The 26,720-nt window shown below is 38.8% G+C and overlaps 1 protein-coding gene across 2 annotated transcripts in view; it reads right to left on the bottom strand.

Annotated features, from left to right (window-relative positions):
• KDM5A (lysine demethylase 5A) overlaps window positions 1–21,856 on the bottom strand; it is a 61,662-nt gene extending 39,806 nt beyond the window's left edge. Inside the window, exons 1-9 of one of the 2 annotated variants that reach the window (XM_063447701.1) lie at window positions 20,876–21,856; window positions 15,910–15,987; window positions 15,036–15,158; window positions 13,071–13,241; window positions 8,405–8,536; window positions 7,856–7,970; window positions 5,759–5,847; window positions 4,554–4,712; window positions 3,145–3,264 (exon numbers count right to left, since the gene is read on the bottom strand). In XM_063447701.1, the coding sequence (XP_063303771.1) occupies window positions 3,145–3,264; window positions 4,554–4,712; window positions 5,759–5,847; window positions 7,856–7,970; window positions 8,405–8,536; window positions 13,071–13,241; window positions 15,036–15,158; window positions 15,910–15,987; window positions 20,876–21,022 (1,134 nt within the window). In that variant the 5' untranslated portion in view covers window positions 21,023–21,856. The remainder of the gene's footprint in view (window positions 1–3,144; window positions 3,265–4,553; window positions 4,713–5,758; window positions 5,848–7,855; window positions 7,971–8,404; window positions 8,537–13,070; window positions 13,242–15,035; window positions 15,159–15,909; window positions 15,988–20,875) is intronic. The other variant, XM_063447702.1, reaches the window with a different exon arrangement.
• Window positions 21,857–26,720: the final 4,864 nt, after the last annotated feature.

The raw sequence follows: 26,720 nt of genomic DNA, 5'->3' as shown, positions 1-26,720 counted from the left end.
ATTTCTTTGGGGGGCCGCACAGCCCTCCATGTGCTCGCCAGAGGTAGCCTGACTGTCATTAGGTACCAAGATGAGATCCTCAGACCCCTTGTGAGACCATATGCTGGTGCGGTTGGTCCTGGGTTCCTCCTAATGCAAGACAATGCTAGACCTCATGTGGCTGGAGTGTGTCAGCAGTTCCTGCAAGACGAAGGCATTGATGCTATGGACTGGCCCGCCCGGTTCCCCAGACCTGAATCCAATTGAGCACATCTGGGACATCATGTCTCGCTCCATCCACCAACATCATGTTGCACCACAGACTGTCCAGGAGTTGGCAGATGCTTTAGTCCTGGGGAGGACTGGGAGGAGATACCTCAGGAGACCATCCGCCACCTCATCAGGAGCATGCACAGGCGTTGTAGGGAGGTCATACAGGCACGTGGAGGCCACACACACTACTGAGCCTCATTTTGACTTGTTTTAAGGACATTACATCAAAGTTGGATCAGCCTGTAGTGTGTTTTTCCACTTTAATTTTGAGTGTGACGCCAAATCCAGTCCTCCATGGGTTGAAAAATTTGATTTCCATTTTTAAATTTGTGTGTGATTTTGTTGTCAGCACATTCAACTATGTAAAGAACAAAGTATTTCAGAAGAATATTTAATTCATTCAGATCTAGGTTGTGTTATTTTTGTGCTCCCTTTATTTTTTTGAGCAGTGTATATAGAGATTAGATAGATAGATATACAGTTGCAAGAAAAAGTATGTGAACCCTTTGGAATGATATGGATTTCTGCACAAATTGGTCATAAAATGTGATCTGATCTTCATGTAAGTCACAACAATAGACAATCACAGTCTGCTTAAACTAATAACACACAAATAATGAAATGTTGCCATGTAAACATTCAGGTGGAAAAAGTATGTGAACCTTTGGATTTAATAACTGGTTGAACCTCCTTTGGCAGCAATAACTTCAACCAAACGTTTCCTGTAGTTGCAGATCAGACGTGCACAACGGTCAGGAGCAATTCTTGACCATTCCTCTTTACAGAACTGTTTCAGTTCAGCAATATTCTTGGGATTTCTGGTGTGAATCGCTTTCTTGAGGTCATGCCACAGCATCTCAATCGGGTTGAGGTCAGGACTCTGACTGGGCCACTTCAGAAGGCGTATTTTCTTCTGTTTAAGCCATTCTGTTGTTGATTTACTTCTATGCTTTGGGACATTGTCCTGTTGCAACACCCATCTTCTGTTGAGCTTCAGCTGGTAGACAGATGGCCTTAAGTTCTCCTGCAAAATGTCTTGATAAACTTGGGAATTAATTTTTACTTCGATGATAGCAATCCGTCTAGGCCCTGACGCAGCAAAGAAGCCCCAAATCATGATGCCCCCACCACCATACTTCACAGTTGGGATGAGGTTTTGATGTTGGTGTGCTGTGCCTCTTTTTCACCACACATAGTGTTGTGTGTTTCTTCCAAACAACTCAACTTTGGTTTCATCTGTCCACAGAATATTTTGCCAGTACTGCTTTGGAACATCCAGGTGCTCTTGTGCAAACTGTAAATGTGCAGCAATGTTTTGTTTGAGCAGCAGTGGCTTCCTCCCATGAAATCCATCCTTGTTTAGTGTTTTACGTATTGTAGATTCGCTAACAGGGATGTTAGCATTTGCCAGTGACTTTTCTAAGTCTTTAGCTGACATTCTAGAATTCTTCACCTCATTGAGCAGTCTGCGCTGTACTCTTGCAGTCATCTTTACAGGACGGCCACTCCTAGGGAAAGTAGCAGCAGTGCTGAACTTTCTCCATTTATAGACAATTTGTCTTACCGTGGACTGATGAACAGCAAGGCTTTTGGAGATACTTTTAGAACCCTTTCCAGCTTTATGCAAGTCAACAATTCTTAATCGTAGGTCTTCTGAGAGCTCTTTTGTGCGAGGCATCATTCACATCAGGCAATGCTTCTTGTGAAAAGCAAACCCAGAACTGGTGTGTGTTTTTTTATAGGGCAGGGCAGCTGTAACCAACACCTCCAATCTCATCTCATTGATTGGACTCCAGTTGGCTGACATCTCACTCCAATTATCTCTTGGAGATGTCATTAGTCTAGGGGTTCACATACTTTTTCCACCTGCACTGTAAATGTTTACATGGTGTGTTCAACAAAAATATGGCAACATTTCATTCTTTGTGTGTTATTAGTTTAACCCCTTAAGGACCAAACTTCTGAAATAAAAGGGAATTGTGACATGTCACACATGTCACGTGTCCTTAAGCAGACTGATTGTCTATTGTTGTGACTTAGATGATCAGATCACATTTTATGACCAATTTGTGCAGAAATCCATATCATTCCAAAGGGTTCACATACTTTTTCTTGCAACTATATATATATATATATATATATATATATATGTGTGTAATTTCTGTGGGGAAAAGCAAGTCTTATGGCTTGACTGGTGTGCAGATTTTTGTTTAACATTGTAATATATATATATATATATATATATATATATATATATATATATATATATATATATATATATATATATATATATATCTCTCATGTTTCCGTCCAGAAACAGAGGAGTTTTTCTATTCGCAGCCAGCACATAATCTGAAGTTATCATAGCCCTGATATTCAGGTATAAAGCCAACCTGATCGGATTGGATCAGCCCTGGGAGTTGTTTTTTTAGAATATATCAACAAAATTGCTCTGTAATTTGCTGGTGATGGTGGGTGCCTCCATTTTTAGGAGTCATTACTATATGGGCCAGATTGGGGGAGGAATGGAGCCTAGTTTTGCCAGGGGGAGGAATGAAGCCTAGTTTGGTTTCTCAGATAATTAAAAAGGGGAGTAGAGTTTGGAGGTTAAATTTACCCAAATGCCTTAACATACCTATTAGGAATGCCATCAGGGCCAGGATGTTTTGTTTTGTTTTAAATTGCAGGTAATCTATAGCATCTGAGATATCTTCCTCACTCTACTTTCTATGTGGCTTGTAGCTCCTGACTTAAAGAGGGAACATCTTAATGCAATAGATATCAATAGCAAAGACTATAGTCTGCTTCTGCATTGTGTAAGCTGGGGAAGGATTATATGAATTGCTAGGAAAACCTAAGAGGTTCAAGTTGTATGATCGTTAAACAACTCACATGCACAGGCATATTGAAGTAATCAGACTTGAAGCCATCAGCCATCTCGCCAAAGCTATGCAGGGTATATTCCCTCACAGCCTGCTCAAACCCAAAAGCCTCACGTGGCTTGCTGCATTCCTAAAAGAAGGAAACAGATCACAAACAGGGTTAAATAACCATACAAGCATCCATTTTAAAAATACCCCAATACAAATGTAAATCACCAAGACATTAGGAATATGTGTTCAAAGCAAAAATGCAAAGACTTGATTGACAGATACATTAAAGGGATGAGATTTGACTATTCCATCTTTCCCCACAATACACACAGCTGGCACACTCATATTGAGACTGTATATAGTAATAAGAATGAGATGTATGTATATTTCCCTTCCATTGGGGGGAGGGGAAATGTTCTTGTTATTTAAAAAAAAAAAAAGGCAGATGAGGATTTTTAAATCCTAAATGCAAAGTATGATGTCAAATTTGTAATATAAACCAACCATAATGCACCGTGCGATACAAAACTGAACATCATGTAGGAAACACATGCACTAGCGGGAGATAGATGTCCCGCCAAGACTGCCTGCTGCTTATGAGAGTCATAATCTTGGGCCTGTGGCCATCTGATTACTCTTGCCCTTCCACCCATTAATGATGGCAGCTGTATACTGAATTTTAACTCCCATCAGTCTCTGCAAGTCAAGGGCACAAATGTCTCAGTGCTACAATAGAAGCAAGGGAGCTTTAGCGAAGGTTTGTGTATCTCTTGCATTAAAAAAAACAAAACACAAACACTCTTTCTACCGGAATTATAAACCATGACAAAATAATTTGCAATTCCTCACAAAGGATAACAGGTACACTTTACAATGTGGTATGCTATGTTCTTTGGAACATCACCACAAGCTACACCATCAGCTCTAGATGTGCAGTCTTCTACTTATAAGCAAATGAATAAGCACTGAGATGTGTGTAATTTTTGGGCTGGGACAAAGTAGTCATCAAATGTATCCATGGAGTAGATTATTCTTGGAGGAAGAAGTGATAAATTCAGGTAGATATATTTTAGAATTGATTTGCTGGCAACTACATATCCTACCTGAACATAATTTGAGGATGACCGGTCCACTTTCAAGAGAGTGTCTAGGATCAGCTTATTATGCCTTTACTATATGAATATTCAACAATAACGTGTTGGACCAATAGGGTCACATGAACAGCATTAAAAATGTTATTTTTTATTTTAAATTTATGTAAATATTCAAATTAACCATGTCTAAAGAGAACATCTAAAGGCGTCTTGAACATCAAGTAAAATCTATCCATTATCATGTTCCATAGAAAGGTTGCTTATCCAACGGTACACAATAGTAACAAAAAAGTTACGTTGGGAGATTAATAATGGAGGACAGTAAAGCAATTACCTCTGCTATACATTTAGGACATCTCCAGTCACCCTTTGGTACCTCTAGCAATGGTGGTATGAGGCAGAAGGTGTGGTAGCTGTCATCACAACCATCACAAAGCAATAATTTATCTTCACCGTCACCACGACCACAAAACAGGCATATGTATAGGTCAACCTGGAATTATATAGACATAAAAATCAACATTGTAAAGATCACATAAGAAAAGTGTTGAGGTATCAAAATCTAGGTTAACTTGTTTTATACATATGTAAATTGGCTGAAAGGGGATGCTTTCTCAAATATATTTAGCTCAGCACTGTAATTTATTCAAATATGGGCTGTTACAAGGAATGCCTTCTAAAAAAAATTAGCTCAAAACTATGCAGGTATAGGTTGCTGTGGTGTTTAGGGTGTTTCTTGAACAGCTTGGCCACATCTTCAGAAGTATGCATACGTATTAAATATGCATTAGCACACTAAGAAGTATGTTAAAGTCAGACAAATGTATTACCTCTCCCTGAGACACTCTGATATTCCCCCCACTTTATCAGCCAGCCTTGACCCCTGGATTTCGTGGTGGGTTCAGGGGAAACAGCCCTTAGCAGTGTGAGCCCTGTGACACTCCGGTCACCATAACAACTTCATCAATATGACGTTGTGATGGTGCCAGGAGGTTTCTGGGCGCAGTCTCACATTAAGGGGTTAAACCATTGTCAAACAGTTTAACAAAGGTTGACTGCAGTGACGATCTCAAGGTCCCCCAGGCAGCATCTGCCTTCTGAATGGGAGTTACCAGAAGCACAGAGTGCCACCCGGCAGGGGTGTAGCTGATTGGCTATACTGGTCAGCTGATGCTCTAAGCTATTCATAAAAAGAGGGAAAAAAAAGTGAATTCTATTAAATTATTAAGGTACTAATTTTGGATGTTATTTTACATATGCATATATATCAATATACAGATATAGACATATAGGCATATGTATATAATTATTCGAAAGGCCTTTAAATAGAAGAATAGCACTGACATAGGAACTCAAATGCACACTAGAAAGAGAGGAACCTGAAAACATCACTTTTAGTGGTTTGCTTGTTTGTTGCCAAGATAGAAACTATTGAGACTGCCCTGGTGAGTAAGGTGGTCTAAGAAAGGTAACCACACTATATTTAACTGCAACTATTCTTTATTAAATTGTTACTCATGTCTGGGCTTTAAAACTTACAAAGTTAACAGACAAAGCTCCCTTCCTTTGTCGCATTTGCATCCCAAAGGCTTCTAACTTCGAACTTTTCCGCTTCCTGGACACTTCGTCTGGGAAATACAAAAAAGATCATCTTTTAAATAAAATTTTTATTTTTTTTTTAAAAGTCACTTAACATCAGATTTAAGATCAAAATATGTCAAATTTGAATAATGAAGTACATAAGATGTGAAATGTAATTGCAGAAAAAACTGATTTTAATATTGTGCATACAGAAAGACAGCCGGGAGGGGGGGGGGGGGAGGGGAGCGCCGAGCTGAGCGGCAGCCATACATGCCAGCTCCGGCACGGAATTTATATAAAACCCTGTAAAACAGATCAGAGACCCCACCAAAAGCCGAGACAAAGCAGGCTACAAGGTGGGGAAACACTCAGGAGCACAGCAGCGTGACATTCACCGCACTGGCAACGCACCCGGAGCACGTCAGACCCATGAGGCCTACACACACGCATGGTAATCGGAGGCAAGGGAAAGATGCGGAAGAAGGGAAAATGGGGGTGCCGCCCCGGCCGGTGGTGGTGATTCCGGCCCATGAGTCCAACCTTCGAAGGCCAGAGACGGAAACCCGCGTGACACCAGGCCCCTTCCCGCACATAGATAAGGTGGATGAGGACTGCACAAGCTGTAGGAGACCACACGGGGGCGTCTCGGCCCCCCGGGTGAAGGATCCCACAGATGGACCCCACTGAGTGGCAGATTGGTGAGCGAGGAGCCAGCCTTGACCCCTGGATTTGGTGGTGGGTTCAGGGGAAACAGCCCCCAGCAGTGTGAGCCCTGAGGAGCCGGGGCAAGCGGGCCCACCGGTGGCTGGAGGGGCAAGTACCGGCTTCATGCACGAGACCGGAGCAGGGTGAGGCGCAACAGGGCTAAAGCTCCAATGAGGTTCTGCAGGAGCTGGGGAGGTGCAGGGGCAGGCGGCTCGCGGACTTTCAGGGGTGGAAACCGTAGGACTGCTATCGTCCCTGAGTGCCCACAGTGCGGTGGAGCCTCTCACTGACTGCCGGAGGCATGCCTGGGGGGGGGAGGGGGGAGAACAGGGGGGGATCTGACATGATGGGGGTGCCGGGGGGACTTCATTATCTGTACACTCACCGAAGACACACCGGCAAAGGAGATATGCCAAAGGGGAGCCTGTACAAATACCACCCAGGAGGCAGCCATACCAGACCGTTTCCTCACAACAGGCATTAAAACGCCACCTCCAGCGAAGTGACTCACATTTTTACCCTCAGAGGACCCAGATTAAGATACACTTCAGAGTCCTCCTGCATAACATGCTACAATGCCCATATCAGCTAAAGTATGAAGTCAACTGCAAACTTCAGCAACTGTTTAGCTTACCATGCTGGCTAGTATTAGTGTTAAAGAAATGCCACTTGTTGCATGAGAATTGGAGGTCCCAGTTATGAATTCTCACTATCCAGATTAAAAATGAACACGCTTCCTTTATTATACGATCTTATTACGACATGCTTTTGATTGTAATGTTTAGTTCCGTAAAGCTCGTGTATACCTAATATTTGTACGTGCTTGCCTACATTGATCCATACGCCTCTGCCCAGGCAACCACATGACATTCAGATAAAACTGCAATATGAATGCCTCATGCTAACCATAACTTCAATAAGCACGCCTCTGTGTAGGCGACTAACCACATTGTGAACACTTGAAACCTGCGTTTATATTGTAATACAATAAAAATATTTAAAACAAAAAGACAGCGGTCCAGCTGCTGCTGAAGTACAACTCTCAAAATCCCGAGGCAACCTCTTGCTGCCTCAGTATTATGGAAGCTGTAGTTCAGTATAGGACTGGGGACTATGGAATATAAACTGCTTAAGAAGAGTCAGGTATGGGGGACCGAAAGAAAATGGCATTTATTCCAAATGTAAAAACCTTTATTAATAATAACAAACAAATACAGGATAATGTCAATCAAGCTCTCGCTTTGAGAGAAAAAAAAAAGTTATTGAAATTGGAGATGAAAGAGCAGTACTACACAAAATCAACAATCATATTACTACTGCATATTTTATTTCTTCTCAACCTTCTCTTACCAGTTCTGTCTTTAACACTGTCTCCAACACCTGTCATCTTAGGAGATCCTCCAAAAACATGGAGTTTCTTCACTTCTGGGGACTTTGCAGACTTTGTGATTTCCAGGGGCTCCGACTAAAAGGAAAGAAAGTTTATAACTGTGAGATTACGGGTTGGCACACAAGTTTCTATACCATACACACACAATAAATACACAAACTAGACAAAAGTTACAAACTCCACTCCACCAGGACTGCAGCTTTACCAGGTTGTTAGTACACAAAGAACAGAATAAATCAATTTTGAGTTTAGTTTTAGAAAAGTTAGTACACAAAGAACACAATATTAAAATGTTGAGTTCAGTTTTAGAAAAATCCGGCAACCCTCGAGGATGCTAGCCCTAGAGGACAGAGTTTGACAACTTCCAAATTAAGGTAAAGCATCTTATGATGCTCAACTCCATATTTACTATTGCTATAAAATCTAAACACACATCACGGTGTCTATGGACCTGCACATAAACAGCACTCTGGCCAGGGCTCAGGAGGTTAATGTGAAAGTACAAGCACCTCAGACTTAATGCGTCTAGATCTCTTTACTGGGATACTTGTCTTCTCGCTCTCAGCTGATCCTCTGTGATCTTCACACGGCTCTGTCACTTCCACCTTCTCCTCAGCTTTTAAACTTGGCTTCTGGATGCCCTGGAGAGAGGGCGGTCAAAGAGCAACAATATTATAATGTTAAATAGTGCATCGAAGGCCGATTTGTTCGTCTGTGCTAGAGGTGGAGTTTATGGAAGTGGAGGTCTGACAAAAAAAATGTGTGTGTATATTATATATATATATATATATATATATATATATATATATATATACATACATACATATACATACATATATACACACACACACACACACACAGACTAACAGGGGCATTTGTGATAACCAACCTTACAGTCTTCAGATGTTTTTAAATTTGTATAATTCCTAGCCTGGAGTATTAGGGTATTCTAGTTTTTTTCTTTCCAAACATTCAGCAAAAAGCATGACCATCATCAAAATAACCACTGAAACATTACCTCTTAATGAGGGGATGAGCTCAAAAGAAAAACAAAGACAAGAACAGCCTTAGGAATATTCAACGAACATAAACATAGCTCCATGACTTCCTTTTTAAAAATTTCTGGAAAAGCTTCAACAATGGATTGATCAACACAAAGATCCAAGGTTTAGTGAACCAATAGATCAGCAGTTCAGTGACGAAAAGTTAAAAGCAGAGATCCCCAACTTAGAGACTGAACAGCAGCCTTGGATCTATTAATACCACTAAAAAGAACTCCTAATTTATTGAACAAACCAAACATATATCATCTGATTAACTGCAGATATCCTCCAACTTTGAATTGAAATAATCAACAGTCTACCATTTTAAAGAAATTACTATAGCACATGTTTCTCCAAGCTCATATGGAGGTGGGACTAGACAGTTTTATTTGTACAACACACATTTCACCAATGTGCACCAGTTATGTGCTAAAACTTCAGTGAAAGAAATTCTTTGTTAAACCAAGATATTCCCTCATTTGTTCACGCAAATAATTAATAATGAAGCATTTCCTGGAAATGAGGAGCACAGATAAAGCAAGTTTAAAACACATTTTCCTTTGCATCACTTCCACGTGCTGGAGCTGCAATCCACCCATTTAGAATCATGTGAGCCCTGGACTTTTTTTTTTTTTTTTTTGAATAATGCTGCGTAAATGCAGATACCATAGGAGGGTAGCAGGGGTTCTGTGTCTCAACTGATTGCTTTGGGGGCAGGGGCAGATGGAGGAATAAATGAGCACTCATTTCCCATTTAAATATATCCACAAATGGTGAATAACAACTACCCTTCCAGGTAACAGATTAATTTATAAATATCTGAGCATTTGTGTTGTATGTTTAATGCAATCCCAGTAAGATGCACAGAGAGCCAAAAGTTCAAATTTACTCATTAAAGTAAATCTTTTTACACTATTACTGCCTCATCTCATTGAGAGGTTTTAAGTGTCTAGAGTCTCTTGGCTCAATGCTTCCATATAGAAGTTAAAATATTTTTAGTGCTAAATGAGAGTCCCTAGCAGCCGATCACCCATGTGCTGCTTGGGCTTATGAGGAAGCATTTGCTGGACAGAGATTGTCAGCTGCCCGTTTCCAGCCTATTAAAGCATCCATTGCGGGTAAGAATTGGTACAGCTAGTAGGAAATATGTAATCTCTGCCTTTGCCATGCATCCAGTGGGAGCTAGGGTTGTGGGTCGCCACTGGTGGTTTACCAGCGAACGGAGGCAGAATGGCAGGGTACTCCAGGCACTATAACCAGTTCAATGAGATGAAATAGCTAGTGTCTAAAAGTGTCAAATACTGAGATTATCCTCTTTTAGGTATTTAATTGAATATAGAGAGAGTATAAACAGAGTGAGCAAACATGTGGATGAACAGATCCACTTAAAAGTTTTATTTATAATGAACATTTTAAGTTATTATTCAGGGACTACTTTTCCTAATGTATAACTTGTAGGATGACAAAAAGGTAGAGCTTTAGTCAAGCTACATATACTTTATGAACTTTTTCATTTGCCATCCATCTTGTACTGATCTACTTTCAGTGTTGTGACAGGTCATCACTTTACGTTGTTGACTCTCACTTGATCCCGAGAGTTAACATAAGTCTATGAAGGCTGCCGTAGGTCCTAATCAGTGGGCACCACTTTAAAAATACTGAGATGGCAGAACTGTGAATGAGGACTCGGTGGGAGCAGCAAAATGTGAAATAAGGTAAGTAGCACTCCCTCTATGATGGGGGGGCCAGGGGTCTTAATAGTCATTTTACCACTATATCGGAAAGGTATGTTGGCGCTAGAATGTTGCTTTAAGGACAGAACCGCACAGCAGAAAAACCATACAGCTAACCTATAGTCCCAAGTTGTCTATTTTGACCTAGGTTTTGCAAATTAGGTTTTAGACTCACCACAAGCAAAATCATCCACTGAAGTGTGAATTGTTCGTAATTGCCAAGAGAAATTCAAGTGATATGCAAAATTTAACTAATAAAGTCTAATATTTTCAATTCCCTGTTGTATTCCCGACAGTTTACAGTTTAGTAAATAACCATGTGTTTAGTGGATTAACTTGTTTTCGTGTATACTGAAAACAAATTCCCAAGCAATATGTTAATGGCATACTGTTTTAAAAGGAGAATAAAGAACACACTCTAGGGATTGACCAATATTGTTTGTTTTTTAGAGCAGATACCGATAATCTGTGAACTTTTAGGCAGATAGCCGATAACTTACTGATACCTATATTCTGTACATTTACCATTAAATAAAAAAAAAAAAACAAAAAAAAAAAACTATTTCTACACAAATCTACTGTTAACTGAACATGTTTATTTTATTTATTTTTTTGCAAATCTTTTTTTATTAGGGTAAATGAACAAAATAAACATGCCAGTCAGATTTTTTTATGTTTTCTAGAATGTGTGTGTAATGGATGCAGTGGGAGGTGTGTGTGTGTGTGCGCGCGCGTAACGGATGCAGTGGGAAGTGCGCGCGCGTAACGGATGCAGTGGGAGGTGCGCGCGCGTAACGGATGCAGTGGGAGGTGCGCGCGCGTAACGGATGCAGTGGGAGGTGTGCGTAATGGATGCAGTGGGAGGTGTGCGTAATGGATGCAGTGGGAGGTGTGCGTAATGGATGCAGTGGGAGGTGTGCGTAATGGATGCAGTGGGAGGTGTGCGTAATGGATGCAGTGGGAGGTGTGCGTAATGGATGCAGTGGGAGGTGTGCGTAATGGATGCAGTGGGAGGTGTGCGTAATGGATGCAGTGGGAGGTGTGCGTGCATGTGCATAATGGATGCAGTGGGAGGTGTGCGTGTGTGTGCGTAATGGATGCAGTGGGAGGTGTGCGTGTGCGTTCCCCCGGGTCCTCTCTCCCTCTCTTGCCGATTGCCAGCAGGCCGGGGAGGGAGATCACTGATCCCCTGATTTTCTCCTCCTCCCCCCACTGTCTGCAATATCGGTATCAATATAGGCAGATACCGATATTTCTGAAAATACAGAATATCGGGCAATCATATCGGTCAGACCGATAAATGGTCGATCCCCAACACACTCACTTTAAAAACTCTCTGCAAAATCATTGGATGTGCTGGTTATAGTTTAATCAGTTCACAACACACAAAAAGTTGCTTGACATGTAATGGTTTAAATGTCTTTACATGAACAGATACAATACAGACTGTGACAGAAAGTTAGTCTTCACAGGTATGGCACATGCCCTGAGTGCCATTTAGCAATTTATATTAAAGCTAAACAAGCCATCATCAGGTATGTGAATTCCTATCGCCCAACACCTGTGACATATAGTTCAGAGACAGCAGTTTTCTCTGCCTTTAGCTCTCCCGCAGGAAAGAAGATTGTGGCCTTGCAGTCCTAGGGGCAAACAGAGTGTCTAAAACTCTTGAAGTCCTGCTTTTGCAGACAAAGTTGCTGTCCCTTCCCTCTTCCCAGCCTTAGGCTTCAGTTCCAGCCAGAGGCTTTTTGGAGGGGGCAGGACATAACGCATGCCTTCTCCCTGACTGTAGTCAGGTGTTTTAATCTCTCTTTCGGGGTAGAGAGAGGCTGGAAGAGAATGTTACCTATTCTTGCAGCAATGAGACCTGACAGACAACCTGCACCAAGTCTCAATCTGAATCCCACTAAGCTATACTACCAGACCATGATAAGAGATGCAACAGAGGTTAAATGCACGGACACTAATAGGGTGAGTTAGAGGCAGGCACACAAACACTGCTTGGACAGGGGGTGCAATAACAGTGCTTACCATAGGCGTCATTTTCATTAGCACACCTCTGCTTCACAAGCAACCTGAGCACTTTGACTTGGACTCTAGCAGAGACTAGAGCTTGAAGATGGAACTTTGTCAGTGTTTTAGTAAAGATATGAGCAATATCCCAGAGACACAGGGTTAGTAAAAAGTTGAGTTATATCACAAATATGCAGGGTTAGTAAAGAGCTGCTCTTTATCACAAATATACAAGGTTAGTAAAGAGCTGAGCTGTAGAGTTATTCAAGGCAACTTGTTTTTACACTTTGTGAATTAGCACACAGCAACGCTGCTTTTAATATAGTAAGAATGTAATTTCATATAGGGTCAACTTAAAAAACGTGATTCTTGGAAAATCTACTTACCATAAGACTTATACCAGACTGGAACAGCTCATAAGGATAAAGGATGCGATCATAATGCGACTTAAGCAGGGAGCCTGTGCCCTTTCCTGGCATATACCCCAGGCGTGTGCCAACCTTGGACCACTTCTTCTCTTTGCTCACAATTTCAAATCCCCCTTCACTGGAAACCACCTGAAAACGAGGAGTTAAAAGTTTAATGCAAGTAGAAATAAAGCAGCAGCCAAAAAAAGTTAGGGTGAAGAGGGAGGATAAAATTTGACATATTCACCTTGTCTGAAATTCACTATAATCACCGGCATACAAATTAAAAAGCCAAACTGCCCATCTAAACATTCATTAAATTGAGCGGAGCAGTCATTTATCTATTTTTTTTTATATATATATATATATATGTGTTGTGTATTACAGATTTTAATATGGCCTTTTTGGGGGGCTGAAGAAAATAAGAATTAGGCGTTCTAATGACAAGTATTTTTTTTTTTTTTTTTTTACAGGTATTAGTTTAATGCCCCATCTCCTCAATATTATTAGGGTGAGAGGTGTATGTAAGGTTACTCCTTTTTAAAGGGGAGGTGTTAAGGGCTGAGCCACCAGTTGAGGGGGAGCTGGACAAAAACAGATTTTTGGAGAAGGTTTGACAATGACAAATCCACAACCACAACTTCCACTCATATAAACATTTAGAGCATCCACCTGCCACCCGTGGGTGGGGGCTGGGTACATAGATTTTGAAACCTCCCTTATAAAATTTACAGGGGTCTTATTGACCACCACAGGCTTTATGTATTAATTTTTTTTTTTTTTAAATCGGACAGATAGCTAGAAAACACTGGCCAGACAACACATTGTGAAGTTTCCTGCCCCGAAGGTGTTTGGGTCTAAAGCCTAACCCATCTTCTGCTATTCTGCATCATCTGCATGTAATGCAAAAATTAAAGGAACACTCCCACCCAATAACTTTAATTAATTAAAGTTGTGGTGGGAGCAGGGTTATCTGGGTGTTTCCTTACCAGAGTTAAACTATTAAGTTGTTTGTGCCCAAAACCACTGTGCTCTGACTTTCTTCCATTGGCCGCAGTATACGAAAGGTTTTTCCAAGTGTCTGGTGATAGGCTAACACCCTCAGACATAGAAACATAGAATGTGACGGCAGATAAGAACCATTCGGCCCATCTAGTCTGCCCAATTTTCTAAATACTTTCATTAGTCCCTGGCCTTATCTTAGAGTTAGGATAGCCTTATGTCTATCCCACTCATGCTTAAACTCCTTTACTGTGTTAACCTCTACCACTTCAGCTGGAAGACTATTCCATGCAGCCACTACCCTCTCAGTAAAGTAATACTTCCTGATCCACTGGCATCCCACTGAGAGAAATTAAACCTACTATGGAGATTGCAGGCATATATCGCATTAGCAACTCCACCTGTCCAATCCATATATAGAATACTCCACATGAGTACTCCCATCCGCACAAAACTGAGTTTCAGACTCAAAAATAGGTCAATTGTTTGTACTTTTTCCCAGGCCAAAGGATGAGATCCCTCCACTTATACCCAGAAACCGTTCTTGACATTAACAACTGAGTTATTGGAGACATGTTGTATTTTACGAAGAATCACTGGGAACATGGGATGCATTGGGCAGTCACCAAGTTCCACCAACTGAATGCTTCTATAAAGAGTCATTGGATGAAAACCACATCACTACTATGAAATGGTTTTGTTGTTTTGACTGTGCTTTTAAGAGGGACAGAAAGAGAGCAGTGAAATTGTTCATACAATTACAAAAACTAGCAAGAAGTGTTTTATAAAAAAAAAAAAAAAAAAAAAGAGGAGGTAAGACATGGGAGACATGGTTAAGAGTGATGTCAAAGATTTATATATTTTTTCACATAGATAAAGAGCAATGGATAAATCAGTGTTACTGTCAGAAGTGTAATTTTAAATATTCCATAAACCACGCACCTTGCTTAGTGCATACAGATCCAGTAGTTTGCGGTCCACCACAGGAATTCTTAGCGTAGAACCTTGGAGCTCCCAGAACTTTGCCAGCTGATCCAGAAAATCTAACTTCACCCTGGTCATTGCCTGATAATAAGATAATTGCAGTTAGCCCAATTTTGGATAAAGACTTCATATTAGAAGTGAACCTGCCGTATTATCAGACTGTATTTCTTATAAATCTCTTGTAACACCTTCTGGCCAGCTAAATTACATTTGTAAGCCGGAAACAATTTTGGCCATTCCCGTTTTAATTCAAACTCAGGCAGAACACTTTTTTTAAAGTTTGAAAACCAACAGTTAAATCTCTATATAGTCTTCCAAGCTTTTGTGCAGGGAGTAAAGCAGGGAAGATCATGAAGACTTACTGTCGGTTTTTGATCATTATCCGAGCCAAGGTGTATGTATTTGGATAAAGTATCGAACAATATACTAAAGGTAGGGATGAGGATTATTTTTGTTTTTTGACATACTCCATAAAAAATGAAAAAATAAAAATAAAGACACACACCTATATTTTCTTCCCAAAACGTGATAGGATTACTATATTAAAAATAGTTTTGAGATAACAGTTGTGCTTAATGAAACAAGCAAATATCAAGGAACTGCAACAAGTAGCAGAAACACAAAAGAACATTATCAGAATACATGGAGAAATGTTATACAAATATTTCCTATACACGAGTAGCATGGCCCCCAGTTCAGTAGTAGGCATTTCAATCAGTAGGCATTCACAGGTAGCCATTCAGCAATTTCAGAACCAGAAAAGGACAGCTGTGAAATAAAAATGTATGGAAGTAAATATACAGAACCCCAAGTTGCGTGTTTGACACTTTACCTCTAATTCATTAAGACGCTGCACCCGAGGAGTGAAATGGAAGCTTTTCACATCACAGGCAAAAGGTGGCTGCCATTCCTATGGGGAGAGAGAGAGAGAGAGAGATAGAAAGATGTTACATATTGAGAGCATAGCACAGAAAAGTTTGTTTGATGCTGTAATGGCACCCGGGAGTGTTCCTTGCAGAAAAAAAAAAAAAAGTATCCCTACCAATAGACATAAACAGAGTTTTTGGTAATTTTCATGACCCTCAGGCATCATGTGACACAATCAGCTGGAGAGCTATATGCTAGCTAACTTTTTATGAGGCCATACTAGTAAAAGCAAGATGGAATGCGTCCGCAAACTAGAACTCTCTAGAACTCAGACATGCATTCTTAGCTTATGACAGTGTGAGAACCATGAAAGGTGTATCTCAACAACAAATGAGTAATGCCCTTTCATTGGGTTTTAGAACGGTGTTTCAATGTCAATCACCAAGATTAAACAAAGCATGTTTTAAACCAGTCATGAGTAAAGATGTGTTAATGAAAAGTGTACATTTCATACATATAACAATTAACATAAATATTGTACAACAGAAATAACCAGCCAACCAAATGTATAAAATATATGCTATACTTAGAAGGCAATGTTATCTATACCTTTCTAACAAACTGGGCCAACATAACCTACACAAATTCTTATATGCTCTAAATCATTAAAATCTGACCTACAATAGAAAAAGCAGTAATTTTACAATGCCAGCATATATATGCCTCAAAACGAAAACATGGACTGATTGATTGTATTTACATAAAAGAAAAGTGTGTGCATTCAGAGCAGTGGCTGTCTCTTTGAGATGCTAAGCATTTGATGAAAGCTCACTGTTGGGAGAGTCCTGTAGGCAGATAATGAGAATGTCTGGTGTTTGTGTAACACTACATTTTGCATAAACCTTCTTTATAATCATCACTCCAGCTGGCACTTGCATGCGTAATAGAACAACATCCCACTATGTTAAATAGTATTGAGAGGACATTTCTTTTATTCCGGTTTACAAAGGATCTAAAAACAAACGTTATTACATACTTTCCAGATAAAGTACTTTAAATTAATTCAACGTTTTATTTTGCTTTTGACATTTGAGGTTGTTTTTCCATAGAAAGTGTGCACTGTTTTATTAAAATATTTGCCCATGCCATGTTCTCCCTTAGTAAAATAAATAAATAAAATGATAATCAGGAATCTCAATATTAATCCTCCTGTTCCTGCAGCAATTACACATTTTTGGCTATCAGCATGCAAAAAGCAGATTTGATTTGAAATAAAGATTCTTGGTATATAAGAACAACCAAAGGTTATGTAACCATTTCATTCTCCTGTCCAATTTAAAAAGGGGCATGTCAGCTGCTTTTTATTTAGATTATAAGACGTGTCATGTCACTACTTCTTTATGTACTTTACGGAGATGTGATAGGGTGTGAAAAGCAAATGGCATCTGTTACTTAAAATTTTTGGAGAAAACAATTTCAATAACAATAAAATGCAATCTTCAATGAGAAGATGGAAGGCAGTAGTTGATACGTATCATAACATTAACCAAAACAAACCGGCAATCCATGGGTGACTGAGTGCATCCACATTGCTCCCATGTGATGTTTTCAGCATCTCATAATTTCTAGCATACACATGATCATGCAAAACAAGTAATATCCTACTCTACTTCAAGGGAAAGATTTTGCGTTCTTTTTTCATACATCTATGTATGGATTGTAATATCATTAAATACGGACTTTGACCAAAATTCAGAAATATAGCCACAAAAGCAACATGGATATGTTGTGGAGTCTGCATAAAAGAGAAAGGGAAAATAACCTATAAATACAGATGTTTTGAGAGTCTACTCGTGAGTCCTCATCTGTATAAAAATAAATAACAATAGTACATGAACATCTATAGCTCAAAGGACATTTTAGCACTCAGATTTTAAGGGAGAGCTCTAAGCACATAACATTTTACTTGCAGGCTGCAGTAAATATCTGGGTTTACATGGAAATAAAAATATTATGGGCACCACTTTGAATACAATGATGGCGTTTTTGAGATTATTAATTACCTAAAATGTCAGCAAGATCATTACAAATATCTGGGAGGTTATTTGGCAGTTTTCATTCAAATCGATTATTTGTCACATCTACTGCATGCGATACGCTAAAATACACTTTTACCTTTTTTTTTTTTATTTTATTTACCATTTGGTTTCTAAGATATCGGACCCAGTTACTGTTAAGAGTTCTCATTACAATTTTTCTAAGATATCATCATTTACTTTTAATGAAAACCATTATGTTTTTTCTTAAATAATGACTGTTAATAATAAAATACGCCATTTGTTTTGACACACACACACACACAAACAAACAATAGTAAACATTTATATTTGGTTATATTTATTTGGCAAACTAAGCAAGAAACGTTTCTCCTACGTTAATTTAATAAGAAAGTTTTATCCCAGGGTTTAGATGTATACAGGGTTTTAAGTTAATAAATATAACTTAGTAGTTAACAGGTTACTAATTGTATTTTTATTTTTTTTATTTTAATATATTCAGTATGAATTTACTTGGGTGTGGAGTTATAGCTTCTCTTATCTTTACAAACATAAAGCACTATGTTGTGCATTTTCATCAGTGAGTGCAATTTCTGTTTTACCTTTGTAATAATTTGTACTTTTCTATACTTCGTTTTACACAAAGTATTTTTTTTTATACCCCTGCAACCCAGCTTAAGAGACATCTATACCAAAGTGTTAAGCCAGTGCAACAATAATCCTCCGATCTCCACCTAGCATTTGTACCTAGCAAGATGCACTTATTACAGGTGGCTGGGAGTGTACTGCACTAATTCCTTTCACACCCAGCTCTAGCTGGTTTATGGTTTTAATCATTTCATAGTATTTGGGACAATATTTTCTTCTTCAGTTCTATCTTGCTTTCTCGTGAATATGAAATTTACTTGCCTGAAATTCTTTGCAAAAAAACATTTTTGACTGAAATTAGGTGCCTTGCATATATGAACATTTATCCCATGCAGTTATGCCTGGAATTCAATTTGAACACGCTAAAGTGACTATAAGTAAAATAAACAAACGCTTGCCAGGCGACAAGTGACAGATTAGTGGGGGGTTTTAACACTTGACGCCCCTAAAAACAAGCATCACTCGTGAAACACATAAATGTGTTAATTAAATAAGATTTTGCTTTTAACACTGCCAATCTGCCAGATTTTACATATTAAAGTAAAAATTAAAGGGACACTCGAAAGCACCAAAAAACTTTTTACAAAAAAAATCTTAGTTAAGTGTTTTTGATGGATAGACCCGGTGAGTATTGTTTGGCTATATAAAAAACACATTGCCAATTTTTGCAAAACAGCAATGTTTACATTTTAGAGGGACAACCACTACAAGTGCTTCCTTGATGAAGATCTTACATTTTGAAATGTTTCATACACTGCATTATCATGTCCAAAATCCTGCAGCCAAACGGTTTGAATGCTTTGAAAGCATCTCCATGATAAGCATCCAATTGGTTAAATGCTGCAATTTCTTTTCATGTGCCATAGGTTTCCAATGCTTATGATAGGCATTGGATTTCACAGACATCATTATAAGGGATGATCTCAGAATAGCAGGAGTGGCTGCCCAGAAGTCTATCCTGGTGGTGGATTACTGGTAACTAAAAACAGGGCTAAATAAAACAAAATAACACTCTAAGGTTAAAAATATATAGATCAATTTAGCCTTTAGGTGTTCCTTTAATCACATACTTACCAAATCTCTAATATGTATAACAAGTTTTGTTCAAATAAAAATTATTGTGTTTCACTTAACAAGTTTAAAAAGGAGCACAATTTGCTTTTATGTTTTTATTAGTTTTGCAAAATTACATTAATCAGACATCTAACATGGTATAAAAAAAAAGTGTTAGCTTGTTTTGGATAGTGGGTGTGCACTTTTTTTCCATGGTTTACCAAATGTTCTTTTACTTTACAAATTATTATTTTCTATTATTATTATTATTATTATTATTATGATGACTGGTCACGCTCTTTCAGTTTACTCTCCTTAAATGGTGGGTTTACTTTACTATGATTATTATTTACTTAGTATACTGGCCAATAGCTAATAAAGTATGCAAAGCAGAAGCCTTTTTACTTTGTATATTAGTCTGTCATGTAAATGCCAAGGGTTGGCTCCTAAATAGATATACATGAAGGCATCATTAGAATATTCAACATTGGGAGGGGGGGGGGGGGGGGGATACTGTGATTTGCATTAACAAGTGAAAGGATTACTTTTCTTTTTTAAATTGGTATCTTTCAATGTATCTCTCGATCCAAAGAAAATTATTTACATGTATTGAAACTGTAGTATTGCTACATTAAGAATAATGGCTTCTTTCTCTTCCAAGCCAGGTAGTAAGCACAGGGCTTTAAAGTCTTCTATCTAAGAAGGTTACTTAGGCTACTGCTCACATGGCACTTTTCTATATCTCTGACAGAGTATAAAAAAAAAAATAATAGTTATTATTTATCAGCCATGGCTGATAAACTGCACACTATGGCCTCAAATGAATCATTTTGGATAAGTTTTTCGAATGAACACAATCAGACAGACGACAAAAAAATCTAATAATTTCCAGAAGTCATTATTAAAGTCTATGGTAATTTTAGTAGATAAAAATGATTTTTTTACTGACAGATTGCAATAATTTGAAAAGCTTATCCAGAAGAATTAAATCCTATATTAATGTAATAATCCTATATCAGTTCAATATTCTGTGTAAACTCCTCTCGCTGTCTGCAAGCTCTTCTACGTCTTGGAATTATGTATTCCCTCTGCCCTATGTAAATCATGCATTTTGTTAGTCAAATGTCTCCTGGAACCAACATCCAGATCATCACAGTGTGCCAGCAGCCTTACCTTGGGAGGGCGGATTTTGCAAATCCCTGTCCTCTCAGCAATAGGGCGTATGCGGCCAATAAAGCTCAGAGGGTCAGTGAATTCCTCCCAGCTGGGCTCGAACACTGGGCACTCGGGAGGGGGCACAAATTCGCTGTATGTATCCATTCTTTAAAGCGAGGATGGTCCTTCAACATAGGGTTCCGTGTAAATCCTTAAAAGTTGGTCCCAGAAGCAGACAGGCCTCTTGCTCTTTCACGAGTCAGTGATAGATCATCATCAGGCAGCAGGGTAAACTTCAAACCAAGATTCTGTTTCTGGAATACTGTATTGAGAACTGCCAGCTCTGCTTATTAAAAGACAAAGACACATCCAGGCACTGGGTATCCCTCACCACCTGGCACTGGGCATCCTTTACCCCCCCCTGGCCCTGCAGCACCCCCAGCCTGGAGCACTGGCACTGAGTGTCTATGGCCCAGCACAGGTACAATGCTTGCATCGCAGCCCCATCCTGGGTACCAAACTTAGTGATCCACAGGGTGAGCAGCCCCCCTCCCCCCGGTACTCCGCACCACTATAGCATCTGCCTCTCTGTGAGGCCAAACTCTCCCTCAGTCCTCAAACAGGTCCCTGAGTTCTTCCGGCCTTTGTCCAACTCCCCCAATGTGACTGTCCAGGCCCAGGCCCCCCTAGCGGGGTGTCAGTGACCCCACTGCCTCAACCCCTACCCGCTCCGTGGGCCCGGTGTCAGCAGGCCGCTCTCACTTGGTCCAGGGGGGTCGGACACCGGTTTGTTTTGCTCTCAGTCCCAGGCCGGAAGTTGAGGTTCACTGGGCCGCCTCCCGGAAACAGGAAGTGTCACCCTCCGCTGGCCGGGGGTATGTAGTGCCCTGGGCGACCAGCTAGAGGATGCGGCGGAGGAACTGGCAGAAGGCAGCAGGTCGGTACCGGGAAAGACAATTCCGACCGGCAGCATCTGATGTTAGGGGTCCGGCGGACGGAGCTACTATGTGTAATGTACTAATATCCATCCGCAGGATCTATAGCCACCGTTTAAAGGACCTGCATTACCAGAGGTGGCCAAAAGGGGCGCTGTGGTGCAGTGATGGGGCCTCTATTCTGAGTGTATAGAGCTAGGGACAATAGAGAGACTGGATGGGGACCCTAAGGTCAGGCTGGAGACTTTGTGGACAAGTACTGATAGGTGAACATTGTGTCCATTATACATTTATATCTATGTGTGTGTCTCAAATATATAGCTATCCAGCTATAGTCACAACTTGATTAATTTAGTCTACATTTTGCCATTCGGGTTTTAATTTGCTGCAATTTGGTATGTAGTCAATAATAATGTAAGTGAATAAACCAGCTGTGAATTGCAACTGAATTAGCTTCATATGTTCATATGATCCAGATTCACAGACAAAAACCAAGCAAGTTGCACCAATAACCTTTAAAATGAGCATTAGGCACTAGCAAGGGCTATGTGTAGCAACGTTAAAATATTTCACAACTAATATGTCTAAAATATTATATAAAGGACATAAATATTCAAGAATGGCAAAAGTGCGGAATTGAGGACTTTTCTGAGATATTAGAGGTGAACTTAATTTTACCATTTCCTCACCTGCTGCTTGAATACAATCTCCCTTCTACAGAGCTATTTAACTATTTGAGAATAAAATCCTTTATATTAAGTAAAATTTACCAATTTTTGGCACAACACTACAGAAATTAAATGGCCTCTAGACTTCTGAGATTGCTCATAAATCAAAGGCAAATAGAAAATGCACCGGCATTGATCAAATGAGAGCAAGAACTCCAGTTTTCTTATCCCCTTGAAGAATGGCTACAGGGCCTTCTTCTTGCGAAAAGGCATATACACAGGGTAAACATATTGGAAGTTTTCTTTAAACTTGTTTACCGATGGTAAATAGTCCCTATACGACTATGCAAAATCAGGTGTCTCCAGATTGTTGGCGAAGCTACAGGGCACTTGGTTCATTTCCACACATATGGTGGGAATGTGAAGAGTTGGATCCTTTAAAAGAGATTCTATCGGGGCTGATACATTTTATAATTAAAAGGAAAACTAACTTAACAGCGCAAATGTTTTTGTTCCATATCGACATGGCTACAGGTAATACTAAAACTAAAATTCTTTTGATTCATGTCTTTATGGCTATTAAAATAGTTATGGCTAGGAACTGGAGAAACCTAGGCCTTTTGAAATGGATAGAGATTCGTTCACAATTGGATTTCCAATATAGAATGGAAGCAGGGCTAGCTTCAGATCGGGTCTCCAAGGAGCAATATGAAGAAATATGGGCCCCTTGGGTTGGTTATGCAAGATCTAGTGACTGAGAGCCGTTACCCCCACAACATCCCCCACTGCCATCCACTTGAATGTATGAGAGGGAAGTAGTTTGAATGAGATCAAATAAGTGTGGAAAGATTAGAAAACTTATAAAAGGGAAAGGGCTTGGCAAGGGGAGGTTTTTTGTTTCAACCCCTAGGCCTGGTCAATAAATATCAATCTTTATTTTTATTTTTTCTTCTTCTCTTTTATTATATCTGACCTGAACGATTAAAATGTATAAATGTGGATCCAATGCTATATTTTATATTTTATGTATAACAAATTGATAATTTGTTTATTTGTATATAAATTAAAGAGAAATAAAAAAACTTTGAAAAATAAAGATATATAAAAAAAGATTTTTTTTTTTCACAACCTTTTCACAAGTTTTGCATTACTCATCATAGCCCTTATAATTTCTATAAATCTGTATTAACTCATAAATGTGCAATGTTAGTAAGCCATACAAATGTTTCTCTATGTCTACTGTAAAGCCTGCACCAGCTGTTGTGGCAATGCAAGCATACCTGTATGTCTGTGCACAACCAAAATATTTTTTTTTTTTTTTTTTAAATGGACACTAGGGAAACTAAAATCACTACATGGTTATTCACTAAAGTGAGAATTCACAGTTAATTTGGAATTTCCTATATTCTGGTCTGTTAATAGTCTGCAGGAGCTTCCAATGTTTGATTCAAGTTCAATTTACAGTACAGGAGATAAAAAAAAGAAAACGTTTAAAGTAAGTTTAAGATCTGATTGAAAAATTAAACCATTTGTTTCATGGAGGCTTTGTGAGTCACAGCTAGGGGAGGAGTGGCTTTGGATGCATGGGCAGAAACAAACATGCTTTAATCCGTAAATTACAGCGAGACTGCAGAAGTATGATCCAGACACCAAAACCGCTTCATTAAGCTAAAATTGTTTTGGTGCCTGTAGTATCCCTATAACTCCTTAAGGACTGCGGACGTACTAAGTACGTTGCAGCATTCCTTCCTTATTACTTACCCAATCGCAGCCATTCCCCGCCAGCGATCGGTGTTGCTCCCGGTCTGGGGGGACTGCCCAGACAGTAAGCCGTCTGCAAATTAGGCCCCCGCGGGCCATGTGATCGCTCTGAAATAGGCGTCCATAATTCATATATTATATCTATATATAATATGTATATATATATTATATATATAAAGTCATCCTAAGTGTATTTTTATATGAATACATACATATATAAATATAAAAATACACTTATAATTAAATTACACATGTATGCATATATATATATATATATATAATGTATATAATAACTATATATATTGTGTGTGTATATATATATATTATAAAATATAAATAAGTAAAAATATTATGCATATATATATATATATATATAATGTATATAATAACTATATATATTGTGTGTGTATATATATATTATAAAATATAAATAATAAGTAAAAAGAATAATGGGAAAATTTAAAAAATGTGTGTGTATATATATATATATATATATATATATGTATGTATGTAAATTTATTCTAACTGTATTTTGATATTTATATATATATATATATATCAAAATACACTTAGAATGAAATTATATATAAATGTATATATAAATAAATAAAAATAATACAAAATATATATATCCAAATACATAATTAAATAAATAATTTAATAAATATGCGTAGACTTCAAATATATAAATATGTATTTTTTTATATGTATATGAAAAATATTTAAATTCTAGGTGCATATTTATGTAATATTGTTAATTAAGTAATTTTATTGATTGCAATTTGAGGGACCTACCATGACAGCCCAGGCCGAAAGTCCAGAGAATTTAATTTGATAGCACTGTACTTAACCCTGTAAATTTCCATGACACCCTAAAACCTGTACATGGGGGGTACTGTTTTATCAGGAGACTTCGCTGAATATAAATATTAGTGTTTCAAAACAGTGAAACATATCACAGTGATGATATTGTCAGTGAAAGTGAAGTTTTTTGCATTTTTCACACACATACTGTACTTTCACTGATGATATCATTGTTGTAATACGTTTTACGGTTTTTAAACACTAATAGTTGTGTTCAGTGAAGTCTTTAGAGCAGTGGTAGTCAACCTTTTTTTACCTACCGCCCACTACTGCATCTTTTTGGTTGAAAAAATTTCCTTACCGCCCACCAGTTTTCGCGCAAATGCAGAATATTTTTTAGAAAGGAGGGTGTTTTACAAAAAATAAATGTACGTACATTTATCTTTTTATTTCTACTTAATGCAGGTTTATAAGGTTTTTAACTTTATAAAGTTTAATGAGAAAACAATAAAGTAAATTGAAATTACCTTTACTAGTGATTAATGAGATCCTTGAGGTTGATGCTGCGAGACTAAATATTTGATATCTGGTTCGATTTTCGTAAGGAACAAACGAAGGTCTCTTTCAGTGATATTCAGAAGACTTCTCTGTTTGCGCATAATATGATTTCTCATTTGTGCGTCAGCTCATCTCCTCTCCCTCCTCAATTCCCCTCTCCACCTTTTTTTTCCCCTTTTTTCTATTTTTTAACCTTCCTTGTAGCAATGCCCAGTAGGAAGGCTGAGCTAGGTAGCCCACTTACTATATAGTCCACTATAACAGACAGACACACGTACAAGACACACGTACAAGACACACATACAGACACACATACAGACACACATACAGACACACATACAGACACACACATACACATACATACACATACATACACATACACACACACACACACGACACATACATACACATACACACATACAGACACACACATACAGACACACATACAGACACACATACAGACACACATACACAAATACAGACATACATACACACACGACACATACATACACACACACACGACGCATACATACACACACACACGACACATACATACACACACACACGACACATACAGACACACATACATACACACACACACGACACATACAGACACACATACAGACACACATACAGACACATAGATACACACACACGACACATACATACACACACACACGACACATACAGACACACACGACACATACAGACACACACGACACATACAGACACACACAACACATACAGACACACATACATACACACACATACATACATACACATACACAAGACACATACGACACATACAGGAACACAGACAGACACACATACAAACAAGACACATACATACAGACACACACAAGACACACATACTAACAGACAGTCACACATACATACACACACACAAGACACACATATATACAGACACACACACACACACACACAAGACATACATACAAAGACACACACACACACACACACATTATATTTAATTCACCCTCCTGTTTCCTACCTTTTAGATTCAGGAGGGTGTCTTTCTCTTGGGTCCAGTGGTGGCTCAGGTGGATGGGAGTCAGAGTTCCCACTCTGACTCCCTGGTCTTCCTCCCGCGCGGCTCTCAGGGTTAGCTGGGAGGAG

This window comes from Pelobates fuscus, chromosome 3 (assembly GCF_036172605.1).
Source record: "Pelobates fuscus isolate aPelFus1 chromosome 3, aPelFus1.pri, whole genome shotgun sequence".
Classification (NCBI taxonomy): domain Eukaryota; kingdom Metazoa; phylum Chordata; class Amphibia; order Anura; family Pelobatidae; genus Pelobates; species Pelobates fuscus.
Note: the sequence above shows the minus strand (reverse complement) of the source record. Positions and strands in the feature narration are given on the sequence as shown.